Here is a 15,334-nt window from a genome sequence, read left to right on the forward strand (position 1 = left end):
GCTTTAATACGGTAGAAGATACAGCCTACACTTTGCAAAACAAAACTTTATTTTTCTTTTCAGCTTCCTCGGGTTTTTTTCCTTCTTTTTTCTTGGTCTGGAGAAGGATTACTACATTGCAACTGTCTGTAGCTGCTGACACTCACAGCACTTAATTGCTTAATGAGGTACCGCCATGATATTTTCAGCAACAACCACATGTAACAGAGCAGCTCTATTGCTTTAAGTGTCTCTGCAGCAGGTTATTCAGGAGAACCCAGTAAAGACACCTCTGCAGCAGACTTGTTTACTGAGAGACCTGAATTTCACATTTAAAAAAACCAACCTGACATTCTGTTATACTGTAACATAGCATCTCTTAAATGAAAAGTGGAGTGGAAACAGCAACAGCAGAGGCAGAGAAGGGTTTAGCAGAACTAACTTGCTGAGTTTACACTTGAACTGATACCTTTTAATTTAGCTGAAGATAGTTTTTTTTTTTTTTTTTAAAACAGCATAGCCAAGAGCAAGATTAAGCAAAAAGACATAGAAAACAATAAAAGATTACCTTCGGTTTACTTCTGTTCAGCAAGGGCTTTTGCTGGCAGGGAGATAAATTACAGTTTGTTTAAACAGCTACTGAGCATTCATGCTCTCAAGACAGAGGTGTTAACCTTGCTGAAGTAGCTCTACCTCTGTGACATTCATTTCTAGTCCAACCATTCTGGTAACTTACCTGCTTGAAACTCTTAATTCACAATGGTTAAAAAAGAATACATATTTGCAAACTCTAACCATAGCAGAAAGCACTACTGAAACACAAACCTTTCAATTTAAACAGGAACAGAAAACAACTGATCTGATACAAGGCAAAATTATCAATTTGTTATTGGAAATTGTAGTTGCTGGTTTCTCCTCCCTGTAGTGAACAATTCATTAGAGCAATTACAGATTAATGGCATCATTAGTTTCCACATTTTCTTTGTCTTTATCTCCTATTCTTTAACAGAGACAGTAAATATTAACTTAACAGAAACTCACCAGTGGAGTGTCTTTACCCCCGACGATACTGAGTCCTAGGCCTGACCGACCCTTAGATATCTCTATAGTCATCTCCTGCCCTGGAACTATAGGACACGTTGCTGGATCCACAGGCAATGGAGGTGGAACGATGCCTAAGAACATGAAAAGGTAAAGAAATAAGTCATACTATTCAATGAGAAAATGAAAACCATCAAAGGAATTGTACGAGAGCAACTAATTAAGCTCTTGTATTTTGCTCTTCGCCTTTACAAATCTAAATCGAACTACTACTCTGAGTCACTTCTGAAGTCTTTAAATCAGAACAACTCCAGAGCTCTGGGAGTTCAGAGCAAATGTCTAGGAGGCCATTAAATTCAATTATAACTTATACAATTCAGATCATGATGGGAAGGTGTATTATTCCATTCAGGACAGATAAGGCCATGTCCCAGCACTGTGGAGTGGAGAGGATGTCCTAGATTTCCTTTCCTTCTGTTTTTATTTTAATTAAAAGAAGGAACAATGCCTTTGTATGTAAAAGTTAAGAAAAACAAGCGAAGACATCTTCAAGCTCTCAAAAATTATAAAATGAGAGGAAAATGCAAACACTTTATAAAATAACTTAAAATAGGTCATTCGATATTCAAAGAAAAAAATCTCTACAAAAGTTATCTGGGAAAGAAAAGAAAAATCCATCCTGGGTTAGAGTACTAAATATACACTATATTGGTGGAAAAAATAACTGGTTCATACTACGGCTGGTGACTTCTGCCTCTGGAGAAAGATAAGTAGGTGCTGGCACCAGGGGTATCTCCTGTAAGTTGACTGGTACTTTTGCTGAAGTTTTGGATTGTTTGATCTGGTTGAGGACCTAAAAGCAAAGTAAAGCAGAAGCAAAAGAGATCAATCACAGAAAGGCATGTTATGTGGACATCATCATTAGTTGTTGATTATCGTACTTTATTAAATCCACTGAGTCAATAGAAGGGAAACAAGCAATACACATAGATGAACTGAAAAGATTCTCTTCATAAATAAATGGAAAATCAGGATGACTGGACAACTGTGCTTCCAGAAATGCTCATGTAGGAAGTAGGGACGACACTTCACCTTTCTCAACCCAAATAACATGGGTTTGCTCATGTAGGAAGTAGGGACGACACTTCACCTTTCTCAACCCAAATAACATGGGTTGTGGGGTTTTTTTGTTTGTTTGTTTGTTTTTTACTTTTAAACAGCAAAGAACATCCTTGACATTAGCCTCTGCGACTATTTCCACATAATTAAAGAGAAGCAAGTAATTTTTTAAGTTTTCCCCCCAAGAAAATGATTTTTATGTCTCACTCAGTCTTCAACTAGATCAAGCCCCCTGAAACCCCACCCTTATCGGTTAACATAATCACACACACATTTTCTGGGAGCTGCTCCTCCACTTCCTGCTGATCCACCAGCACTGGTTTGCCAGCTTTACATTTCACATCCTAAAAAGTAAAAAAAAAAAGTGAGGCGTATTGAAAATGTCACATTAGCTTAAATAAAACATCCTCCAAAACTCACAATGATGATTCTAGGCAAACTGATATTTTGTCATACAAGTACACTTGTAGCGCAACACAAAGCTGAAGCCCAGAACGTAGAAGTGGAAAAAATAGTATGAATACAGGGAGTATCAGGAATTACTAAAACCACACTTAATAGGTTTGAAAGCATACAATGTAAGGGAAGGGCTTTTTGGGAGGAGATTATCATGCATTGTCTATGTTGTTCCTGAGCAATAAGAAGCTCTAAAGAAGGAAGTGCATCCTCTGGGGCAACAGGACAGTAATTCCCATGCTGTGTGGAAACGTGCAGGTATTTGTGTGCCGAACCTCTAGCATACAGGTAGCTGAGACCCTTTGGTGCCTACAGCAGAAAGGGGTTCAAAGTCATCCGTTCTCTCCTTCCCCCTCCCTTTTTCGGTAGTCCTCAGCAGCACTGAGCATGCTGCCAGCACTTAAATAAAGTAACTGCTTAAAATGCATCATCCAGCCTCATTATAAATATCTCAAACAATGGCACTTCAATCACAGGCTCCACTTGTATCCTAATTTCTTTCCATATCCTTGCAATACACTAAAAAATATTTTTACTCTCCTACTTCTACAGCTGCTCCCAGACAGTTACAGTGTCCTCCCCTTGTAAGCTCTTAGCCAAACTTAGGCCACTTTGATCTGATCACAGTATTAGTTAGTTATCTTACCCCATGTTAAAAAAAAACTGATAAACAACCTAGTTTTCAGAAAAGCTCAGTGCCAACTTTAAAAGACAACAGAGATATTCTGCATCTCAAAAGAATTTCTAATTAAGATGACAATTCATACATTAAAAAAAAAAAAAACGTAAATCAAATTTTAGGTAGCCAAGCTTGAAAATACTGGCCTTGTTTCCTGGAGCTTTATTACGTTAAATCATGCCAAGCCCCACAGGCTTTTTTTTTTCCCCCTGCATTTTTCTCCAGGCTTGCTGTAACCATACAACTGTAACTATTATCCAAATGGATAACAAGAAAAAAGATAAAGTGGTGATCTCATTGTATTATCAGAGGTGTCAGGGGAGAAATGGGAAGACTGCTTTGTCATTTTATGAGAGATTGTTTTAATGAGCAATGAAAAATTATTTCATACTTCCCATTTTCATTCTGATATGTGACTAAAATCTGAAACTTCATCTTGCACATCAAGTAAGCACCAAGCATCACCTTTAAATCTCTCTAATCGTCTCCTTTTAACTCAGACTATGCTAGAGGTTCCTGAACAAAATAAAAAGATTTCCAGCCCCTCAGGCACTGAATTGTACAATCAGCATTTGTCATAAGCCTGAGACCCGACTGGTTTAATCTAATTCAACTCCCTCAAATGCATCCAAAAGCATTTTTACAAAGCCCCTCCTCTTTGTCAGTGTTTCAAGGACATGTTCTTTGTTTATGGTGAAGACAGATTATTGTTCCAAGTTCAAATGTTTTAAGGAAAATGAACCCATTCTCACATTCCAAACATCAGTTTAATTATCCCACCTACAGGACACTGAATTACGTACACGCTCTGCCAGGACACCAATGACGGAAGGTGCTTCAGAGCACACACAACAACTGCTCAAGCCATTTTGACCTTTGTAAAGTTAAGAGTTTTGAGCACATCTCAAAGCCCCATATATCAATTCTTTTCCAATGACACCTTATGGAAAGCAAGATAGCTACAGTCCTCAGAAAACCATGACCTTCTATCAGGCCACCTCAAACCTCATCTAATAAGCATGCAGACTTTGCCTAACACTTCCACTGGCTCCAGTTCAGAAATAAAGTTGTTTTCTTCCCCCTCCCCCTTATCATCCAAGTCTACAATGATGTCTATTATATAACTTTATACTTTTTAAAGTGATGAAGTGACAACAAAAAGTATTTTGCAAGAGACTGACAAATTTATCAGCAACAAATGAATAGAGGATGATGCAAATTTTTGAATTATTTTTTTATGACAGCTGTCACTTTATGAGACATACTGCCCATGCTTTGAGCTGCACATACTTGTGGAAGATCTCTGCTGATAAGCACATACTTTTTATTTACTCAGTGAACTTGATCTTACTTGTTGACTTTTACATTCCTGATTTCTCCTGACATATGACTGAGAAATTCAATAACAATGGTGAAATAGTATTAGGCTTTAGTAGCAACCATCATGCTATGAAAAACAAGGCACTGTTTTCTTTTGCCTCAACAGTCACTAAAAGACTGCAAGAGAAATCTCTTTTCCTCAAAATAATGGGCTGTCTTGTGCTGCACTGCAGTGTCGAAGTCTTAATGCCAGTATGACTACAAACCCATTTTCTTCTGGTCAGAAGGGGATCACAACCATCAGCATTTACAAAAATAAGATACACTTAGAAATATTTGCCATGTAGTTTTAAAATCCTGATTGAAAGAAAACTCTGAAATTATGAAACTGGCTTTCGCCACTATTTTTCATCCATTTATCCCTCTAAACCAAGGGGTGGCCCAACTGAAGGCATTATGGAATTAGCAGTTGGATCTATAGGCATTAGAATACTTTTCTAAATCCACCTCCTAGCCCGTAACTTTTCAGTGTCTATTTATCTAATGGAAAAATCAGTGAGCCACCTCTAAGCTGAATGAATCCACTGAATGAAGGCAGGGCTACGCAGCAGCCGGAGGAGTGACACACTCACTGCCTCCTGGTCTCACCACTGACCCGAGACAGGTCACTTGCCCTATGTCCCACAGTGGGGATACTGGCCTGCTGGATAAAGTGTTTTGAATTCCAAAGATAAAAAGTAAATTGTAGCAGCCAGTTGCTGTTACATGAACAATTTAAGTGGAAAGATGAGATAACTTGGTATGGACAGTGGGAAAGAGAAAGTACTATACTGATGTTCTCCTCACCTACAGGCTCTCAACAAATCCATGCCTTTGTCTTCTCTTACATTTCCGCCATTGCCCTGTTCTGGACAACTCTCAACCACCAACACTTTATCTTTTTTTTTTTTTTTTTTTTTTTTTTTTTTACTTTTCAGTCTAAAATACTGTAACTTCTACCCTTTGGCTCCACAGTTCCCTTCTTTCTTGCTTCAAGTTTGAAAAGAAGCTGCCAATATATTCAGGGTTCCCTGTTGTTCCAGCAGCACGTTCCCTCCACGCCTATCTTGGTTTGCTGCAAATTTTTTTTCCCTCATTAAATTCACGCTCCTCTAATACCTTTCAAAAAGCTGCACAGCACAATATCCTACACCAAGAGTTCATTTTTCTACAATACATTTTATATATTTTTATCCACTTCAGTCTTTGAGCAATTTTTCGTATTACCTTATAATCCCTCAAAAGTTTCTTGCCAAGTTGAGCAAGAACAGCAATAAAACCAGGTGAATTACACCTGTAAATACATACAATAAAACTCTGATTCATTTATACTCCAGGACATCAAAGGAGGATTCCGCACAAGGCTACCAAATACAAATAATCCAACTTTTCTGTAATTCATTAGGAACACAAACCAATCCATTTTACATGGGTGGTTAATTCTGATGCTTGAATGGCACATAACACTTCCTAACTCTTGGAGTTCGGAGACTGGTTAATTAAATACTTACTAGCTATAGAACATTATGTATATTCAACTCATATTTGCAAAAACCAGGACAGTCTTTGCAAAAGACATGATGGAGCAGGAAGAAGACCTCTACGAAAAAAAAATCCAGAAATGTCAGCTTTCCTTAGTTGAGCCCAGCACACACAAACTGTGCATGCACAGTAAGTCTCAGCCAATGAACTCCTTGAAAAAGGAGTAGGCTGTTGGACAAAAAGACTGTCTCAGCAAATTTTAGGTACTCTAGGTTAGTCACTCTTCAGCATGTTTAGTAGTTTTCCATTTTAAACTTTTAACAGAGTCCAAAAAAAAGAGATTAGAGCTGCACCCTGAAGGACTTTCAGATTTCTGATAATGCACAATCCTGACACATTAAACAACAAAAAACTCCATCTGTATCAATGAGAAGTTCAGTATTTATTACAGTGCACACTGACAGTACTGCATTAAACCAGAAGTTATGGGCTTGATGTAGAAATTACTGTGAGTAACTCTATAGCTATGTTATTCAAGAGGCAAGACTAGATTATGATAATAGACATTTGGCCTTAGAATTTATGAAGCTATGAATATAAATAAGAATATGATTTACAGACCACGCTTTTTCCTGAAGTTTGTCACACATGGATGGCAAGAGAGGAAACTCAATCCCCTCACTGAGAAAGAACTCAGGAGAGGGCCAAAATGCTACATAAAAACTCTTATCTCAATATTTTAACAAATTATACCAACTGCTTAGTTCATGAAAACAGTCTATGTATGTAAAGCTAAGAGCTTGATTCTGCTCTTACACGTACTGGATATTATTTGGCAAAAGTGTGTTGCAATACTCCAACACAAAGGCAGACAGAAAACAAATCAAACCAATGAGCTTCCATTTTCTAAGCTCTAATCATCATTAAATATCATTTTAAGTCACTTACAGCTTTTTTGGATTCCTCATCAGTCAAGTTTTTCATGACAACTTCCAAACTTGGGTCTTCTTCGCTGCTTGCAGGTTCAGTGCCACCATGATCCTGGTAGAAAGGATTGATAACAGTTTTTAAACAGAGCTATGATTCCTCATAATAGCTAAAGAAAAAAAATAGACAATTTTACCTTTTCTTTTGTTTTTCTAAACAAGTAGCAGCATGGAAAAGTAAAAAGATCCACAATTAAAGCATCCTAACTTCAGGAGACAAATAAGTGATACAAGTTTTGAAAGACAGACTTTGGTCTCCACTTGGCTGGCCCGAAGTACCCCGAGGTAGTCCAGTACTAGTACTTAGGTGCAGATCTGGGTCAACTTCCAAGGCCAGACTAATGCCTATCAACTGTGAAAACTGTTGAGTTTGTATTAAGAAGCCTTCTCCAGACTTCTGTTAGGAGGGAGAGTCTCACACACGCTCAGCATGTTAAAGGAAGCCCAGTTTCCTTCATACAATCTGAACAGGTCAATAGCAGCAGGACTGAGTGCTCCACCCTGGAGGGATCGGTAAAGCCAAAGCTCTTCTGGTTAGAGCACACGGCCACCAAGCTCAGCAGGCTTAAGTCAGCACTGGAACACAATCCTCAACTTGAAGTGCAAACAGCCTCAGGATTCAGGTAGTTCTGCATTACTATGAGACTACTGCAAACGACATTCACTGATAACTACTGGAGAAGCAGCAAATGAAGGGAATGGCCCAAAAGACATAAGTATTTTCACAAACATGTGCTCCGGAACTTTCTCCTGCATGAAGTTTTTACCTTTCTATAGAGGATTCCCCACAAAAATGGCCCTTGAAACATAAAATAGCACCATACTAAGCAGAAAAGCTTGTCTGAGCAGGATTTTCTGGTATTTTCTCTAGATAATAACTAGCATATATTTAAGAAGCTTATGCTTGCAAGAAAAAACTACTTCCTTCCCACACAGACAATTAAAGTTAAGATAGATAGGAAATGGCATCTTTTCAGGAAAAACGTTAAGTTAGAATTTAAAGTTTAGGTTAATCACTAACTTGGTTAAATGTAAAATTTAATGTGTTAATTCTCCTTCCCTTTTGTAAACCAACCAGGTCCTGAATCTGAAAAGATTTTTGATCTATTATTTTGATTTTCTGTATTTTAAAATAGTTTCAATACACTTAAGCCTTTGATCCAAATTTGGAGCTGTTCTCTCTTGCAAAGCAAAACGGACTGTGTGCAACAAATCGAATTTCAAGACCTTCAGTCCTAGAAGTAAAATTATTTCTGAATTTTCATTAGACATTTTACATTTAAGTGCACAATGAGAATTATGCAAATGTCTCGACTGCCACTTGAGCAGGTAAAGTACCTGTACATTTGTACAAAGGCTCACTCTGTTCAGTATTGCAACAAAATATCTCATTCTGTGGCTTTCTGATGAATGAAACTTTTTAAAAACAGATATTTCACAGTGATTAATATTTACTATACTTTGCTTCTGGTGGCTTGCTCACAGTATTACACCACAACGTAGTCTTATCCTGTCCTGCAGTCCCATGCAAGGAGGCAAGACCCTGTTCTAAGGCATATTTACTGTTTATCAGTTTCCATATTAAAATATCTTAATGAAGATAAAGAGATAAGATGAAGAATTAACACAATAGTACATGGTAACTATGGCACCCTGATATTCTGTTACACTAGCCAGGCTATTTAATGTGATCAGACAAGTTTCATGTACAGCGTATTTAACACACAATGTTAAATATTTATTTGGTATTTCAAAGGTATTTGAAGATATAGTTTCAAGATCTAATGCACAGTCAGTTTTGTTTTGCTTTATTTAAAGACAGGAACAGCTGACAAAGGAAAGCAATGTAAATTTCTATACAACAGTAGCTTTTGGTTACATTTTATATAATAAAAATATACTAACTAAAAGTAAAAACCTGCATTTACTTATAAAACAGACACAACGTAAATAGTAAGAGCTTGCCATTAATGCATGAAACTCAATCCACGAGCATCTACCTCTAAAGGCAAACATCGCACATGAGGCTGAGCGCTTTAGTTTCCACATGCTGGTAGAGTCTAATTACAGTCATTTGACCACGCACAGAATGTGCCTAAACAAAGCTTTGTGGTTCATCCTGAAGACATAAATATTAAACAAAGCTGGGAACAAATGCAGGTATTGAAGAGTCAACAAAAATAAAATGAACTTGGTCTCTGTAAATTGTAGAGTAATTTCCAATCCACCAGCTGCACCTGGGACATGCTGCTTTTATGGAGGAGAGAACGAAAAGCCAAAGCACTGTCCAAAAATGACTCAGATCCAAACAAAAACTAAGCAGCTCTTGCACTGTACAGCACTACGCCTGTATGGAAGTAGCCATCAGTGGTAATATAATCTGGAAAGCATCAGCAAGCGTGCAAACAGGAGATTCATCCAGCGCTACCTAGTGTGGACCAGTGCTGCGGGATCACAGTAATGCTTATTGAAATACCAGGAGTTCAATGCACATGAATTTATCAATTCAAGGCAAGACCAAACCCCAATTGAATTATAAAACATATTTTGCTTTATTAGCTCAAATAGAAATAGAATTAAAAAGCAACAACAAGGCTAACCATGTACTTTATCCAGAAAATTTAGTTACACCATATTGAGATGTCAAAACGATAACGATGTGGTGACACTGCAAGGATTCACGGTGCACAAGAGAGCAATCAGGCTACACTGGGGCTAAGATAGCAACTATAATAAAGAAAAACACTGGTAAGATTACCACACAAAGGAAGTTTTTGCACTGGAAGATCGTATGCTACAACACTGTGTACTACAGCTCACTGCTTAAACAGCCCTCGTCTGCTCCTCCGGGAAGAAAATCAGCAGGAATGAGAGTCCAATGCTGTGGCACAGGACAAAGTGGTGGACCAGGGCTCTCAGTTAGGCTGGGATTGTCTCAAGGGACTCTCGTAATGCAAACCATGTACACAGTGCCCTCTTTTACCGTAGCTAGTTGCTGGTCATCCCTACTTTGTTTTTAGAGATGCTGATGGGAGGGTACTCTGGGGGAAAAAGAACTTAGAAGGTAGGAGCTTTTGCCTGAAAAATGCTCATTTCTCTTCTGCAGGAGGATATCCGTGTTCCAGGCAAAAGATCCTCACCAGGACTACTCTAACCAGCTGAAAAAGGAGCAGGATAGGAGATGGCAAGGTTTTCATTTGGAGATTTTTCTTCCTCCTGTACAGTAATAACCTGTTTTAATACCTGTTGTTAACGGGATGCGAGCCCTTTCAGTAATGATGAGATCAATAAAAAAAAGACGGGGAAAAGATGCCTATTAGGTCAAGTTCCTACTCAATGCATTTTATGATTTAGGGTTTAATTAGACAAGGTGCTCAGATTTATAATGAACTGCTAATTATGATTAATCTATCTAATACAGCAATCCCTAATTAAAAAAAAAAAAAACAAACAAACAAACAAACAAACAAAAAACAAACAACCCACAAACCTTACCTCAATAGAAGAGTGGGAGCTGGAAGGTAATGGGAAAGGAGTAACAGCCATCTGATTGACTGCATCTTCACTTCTGCAAAACAAACAACAACATATTACACACTAAACCATAATGGCCAAACTTTTCTTTTGAGTTGGTTTTGCCCATTGAGAAAATACTCTTCCTAGCATGAAAGGTAACTGTTTCTTACCAGAAGTTAGAGCTTAGAAAAGCATTTCATTTTTGCTTTTGTTCTTTGCTAGCAAACAGATTACAGCCCTTCTTGGGACCACAGTAGTTTCATCTGGGACATACTGACATCACATTCTTTGGAAATCTAATTTTGTGTGGATTATCAGAACATGCAGTTGGAGTATATGGTCCCTACACATCAAGAGATGTGCTAATACTTTGTTAGCCTCTTGTAATAGTGTCTACATTTGTAAACTGCTTGTTTGTAGTCTAACATTCAAGTTACTGAAATATAATACCTGTTTTACTACAATAGATTGCTCTTTCTTTTTTGTTCATATTTGCTGTGGTCTTTTCTAAAAGATTCAATGTAAAAACTTGGAAGAACATTTACAAAATGTAAGGAGAAAAAAAAACAGATGGACATTGATTCCCCCTATACATAAAGCATTATTTTTCAAAGATGCTTATTATGTATGGCATCTTTTCCTCTGTCCTCTTTAAAATGCATTCCTAAGTCAACATCTGATTACTTTGTAACTTTCAAAAGCCTTTTTTTTATTAAATAGCATTCTGTCTTGTTAATGTATTTCCACAACTGACATTTAAAATTATTTGGTTTGTGGAATTAGCTCTGCATTTTTTTGGCCTCTGTAAAACCTAACCAAGTAAAGTAAGATTTCAGTGATATTGTTTAAGGCAAATCTGAGACATACTCAGATTCATACTCCAAATTTTGCTTCAAAAACTGTACTGATGTGTCTCTTTATTTTTGGGGTGAACAGAAACCAGGAACATGATGCAAACCCCATTTTGCTAAAGATTCAGTACTGCTACAGAGCCTCCGATCACCAAAACAAGAGAGAGAAGGAATCAGTAACACTGCTACTTTGCAGATACAGAACTTGAGATGAAAGGAAATGACTTCTCATGCAGTGGGTCTTCTGGATTTGATTTCTGGTTTTATCTACCTTCCAAGTCACCGTAACACAAGCACAATTTTTTCCTCTTTAACTTCTGGAATAAAATATTAGACTAGCATGTGTTTAAAAACATTTTATAGAAGTGCCTGGAAGACAAAAGTTTAATTTTATCCCTCAAGAGTTAAACACGTGAAGCTAGCATGTTATGATCACTGAAAGACAACACTGCTCTCAGCAGCGCAGCATATGGGAAATTCAGTCACAGTCATTTGAAATGATAAATCCTGCAGGCAAAGGTTGGTGAATTCATTTACTTATCTTCAACCAAACAGCCATACAATTCAAAGGAATTGGTTTTGTGCTGCTCATTTTTGTACTCGCTCCCAGCCTCTCCTCTTGGCCCTGCTCAAAGCCTTGTAGGAGTCAGAAACCATGCTAAGATCAGAACCAGAGTGGCTTGTGATGCAGAAATATGTGTGCACAGGGCCAAGACAGAAATCTGAGGAATGCACAGAATCAAGCCCATGAATTTCATAAGCATTTCACAATTTCCAAGTGCATTTTACTCTGTAAAGCATATTAAGCAATGACATTTTTCCTCCTCTTATCTTCATGAGACATCAATCTAATTACATTGCTTTTCTAACCTCTAAGAATAAATCTGCAAGTGTAAGGTGTCTAAGAGTCCCAGCAATTTTTACTTGACTGTAGAAATTCTTCTGACAATAGTTTATATGAAGCACAAACAGCATGAAAACTAACAACACTTCTGTAGCTTACAATGCATGCTGCATGCCTTGCAATTAGGAGCGAACTTGAAAACAACAAGGTACATATAAACTTTTTTAAGAAATATAATTCTAAAAATTGCTAGACAGAAGCTTCATGATCGCATGATAAAGTGGGGTGTAATTAATTATACAAATTAGTTTCTACTTCATATATGTATTACACAACATTTTTTTTCCCATCACTGGGCAAACATTTTTATGCAGTTTTAAATGGATGACCATTTTTATTCCAAGCAATAAAAAACCACTTACAGTAATTCCCTAGGAAAAAAATGCAAAAAATAAAAAAAACAAGGTTACAAAGTGTCACAACTTGTAATCTCCCCCTGCTAGGACTCGTACATATTTAAATAGTTTAATGCTGCTTCAAAGGAGAATGCTTCAAAGCAGAATCAAAGTGGGAACATATTTTAAAGTGACAGATCTAATAATAAATTGCTCTTTCTGCTCTCCACTTCCACAAGTGTCCTCAACTAAAACATGAATTTATTTATAACTAAAAGAAGCAATCATTTTTCTTTTGATGCTGAAGCAGACAGCTTAGAAGTCTGAACATCATATTCAAATTACAGTGACTGCAAATGAACATTCAATGTATTTGCCAATAGTTGCTACATAACCACCTCCAAGAAAGCTGTTCTCAGTTACCAGTGCTCAGTATTGCTCGAGGTTAAGATGTCTAAGCCCTTCACAGTCAAGACACAGCTTCATACTCACAGGGTCAAAGCAACGTACAATGCAAATTATACAGCAGGGAGGCTCAGACGCTCCCCCTCCATTATCTGCAGAAATGATAAACATCCATCACTCTTGTTCCAGCTCTCATACTGGTTTGTATAAGATGCTGGGATGGCAGCCACCTCCTTGCTGAGCTCGTGTGCCAGAGAGGTGTTTATATTTCATCAGTTACATATAAACTGAATAGGGAAGGAATTCATCACCCCTCCCACAAATGCTTTTATTGCTTCTAACCGCTCAGGAAGAGTTTCTGAGTGAAAATGGGAATTAGATCTGCTTGGGGGTTAGAGTGCCTATTGCTTCTACCAATGTCACTAACTATAGCTCGATACTGAAGAAACAAGAAGCTTCCCTCATCGCAAAGGGTCACAGGAAGCAAGATCAAAGCAATATGTAAGTGGCAAATACTCTTTAGACTTTAGAAAAGCTCATACCCTTTCAGATTTATTTGATTAGATTGCCATACTTTACTAGATTTTACTTCCTTTCTAGCCTAAATAGGACCCCTGGACAGTCCCCGTCCTTTCTCACTGTCCAAAGAGAAGAACTCCTGATGTTTTGCTCTGTCTAACAATTGCACTTCTGATGAAGGGGGAGATGTGCAGCTTAAGTAAAGACAAATACAGTTATTATTGACTAATAATTAACTATCATAAACAAATGGCATGAAAAAAAAACCTTAAGAGAGCAATATGCAAATATAAATCTAAAGGGAATACTCATTCCACGCGGCAGAAAATAAGCCTGAAGGGAAGTTAAAGTTGTGTGCTATAAGGCGTCAGCTAAGCTGCCCTGCAACACTGTGCTGCATTTATCAGAAAGCTGTCGCTGGCAATTTGGATGAATGTCACACACAGTTGGAATGGTCTATGAAGCATTCAGAAAGTTATCTTTCTAAAGATGATAACCAGAAGTCACAGCCTCAGCCCAATTCAGTTTTTTTTTTTTTTTTTCATTTGCTCATCAACCTCAGACTTGTAATTCTTGAATTCAGGTTCCCTGCCTTCCTTTGAGGACATTTGCTGTTTTCCATTTCACTTACTCTTACGTCTCTCAGGTTTGTGATGGTAATCTCACTGTCATGCAATGCTAAGAAAATATTTGTTGAGTATGCTGCATAAGACTCATTACCTGTCTAAAGCAGGGCATCTTGTCTAAGATAGTGTCCAAACTTCTTCTATGATCAGTGCAAAATCAAGACAAATCCCAAACCAGCTCCACTTAAAAGGGCAATTCATCCCAGCACCTAAATGACCTAATTTAGGACAGGATGAACTGAATTGCTCTTTGGAGGTTCCTGACAACTATTCAGTAATCACAGAAGTCCAGATGACCTCTAGATGCCTAAACTAAGGGAGATGAACCTCCTGCCAAACTATCTGCAACTACACACATCATTAACACTAAAAGATCATTTGACAACAGCTTTGTAAAGGGTTGTGGATGCTTTTTGGGAATACAAAGTACATCAAGATTCAGGAGAAAAACCCAACAGCTTGTATGCAGTTGCATGACATCTTAGTTGGAACAGATCTGGAGAGCAAGTGAAGGCTCTCTCCTCACACCTCCTGAGTCAATGGGCCATTTGACGGGGATCAGGGGGGCAGAGGTCCTCCCGCTGTAAGAGAAGATCAAGTTTGCGACCACCAGAGGAACCTGAATGTACTTATGTACGTTGGGTTCCAATGAGATGCATCCCAGAGTCCTGAGGGCATTGGCTGATGTAGTTGCCAAGCCACTCACCATGACATTTGAAAAGTCATGGCAGTCAGGTGAAGTCCCTGGGAATTGGAAAAAGGGAAATATCGCAGCCATTTTTAAAAAGAGTAAGGAGGATGACCCTGGGAACTACCGACCTGTCAGCCTCACCTCTGTGCCTGGGAAGATCATGGAACAGATCCTCCTAGAAGCTATGCTAAGGCACATGGAGGACAGGGAGGCAATTCGAGACAGCCAGCACGGCTTCACCAAGGGCAAGTCCTGCCTGACCAACCTAGTGGCCTTCTATGATGGAGTGACTGCATCAGTGGATGAGGGATGAGCTATGGATGTCATGTATCTGGACTTCTGTAAGGCCTTTGACATGGTCCCCCACAATATCCTTCTCTCTAAAT

The 15,334-nt window shown here is 38.2% G+C and overlaps 1 protein-coding gene across 1 annotated transcript in view; it reads right to left on the minus strand.

The window, feature by feature from the left end:
* Nucleotides 1-15,334, minus strand: part of PATJ (PATJ crumbs cell polarity complex component) — a 159,897-nt gene that overhangs the window by 31,478 nt on the left and 113,085 nt on the right. Inside the window, exons 31-35 of the mRNA XM_082314335.1 lie at nucleotides 10,597-10,669; nucleotides 7,064-7,156; nucleotides 2,412-2,483; nucleotides 1,756-1,873; nucleotides 1,021-1,154 (exon numbers count right to left, since the gene is read on the minus strand). Coding sequence (XP_082170461.1) covers nucleotides 1,021-1,154; nucleotides 1,756-1,873; nucleotides 2,412-2,483; nucleotides 7,064-7,156; nucleotides 10,597-10,669 — 490 coding nt within the window. The remainder of the gene's footprint in view (nucleotides 1-1,020; nucleotides 1,155-1,755; nucleotides 1,874-2,411; nucleotides 2,484-7,063; nucleotides 7,157-10,596; nucleotides 10,670-15,334) is intronic.

This window comes from Platalea leucorodia (genome assembly GCF_965183815.1).
Source record: "Platalea leucorodia genome assembly, chromosome: 5".
NCBI classification, from domain to species: domain Eukaryota; kingdom Metazoa; phylum Chordata; class Aves; order Pelecaniformes; family Threskiornithidae; genus Platalea; species Platalea leucorodia.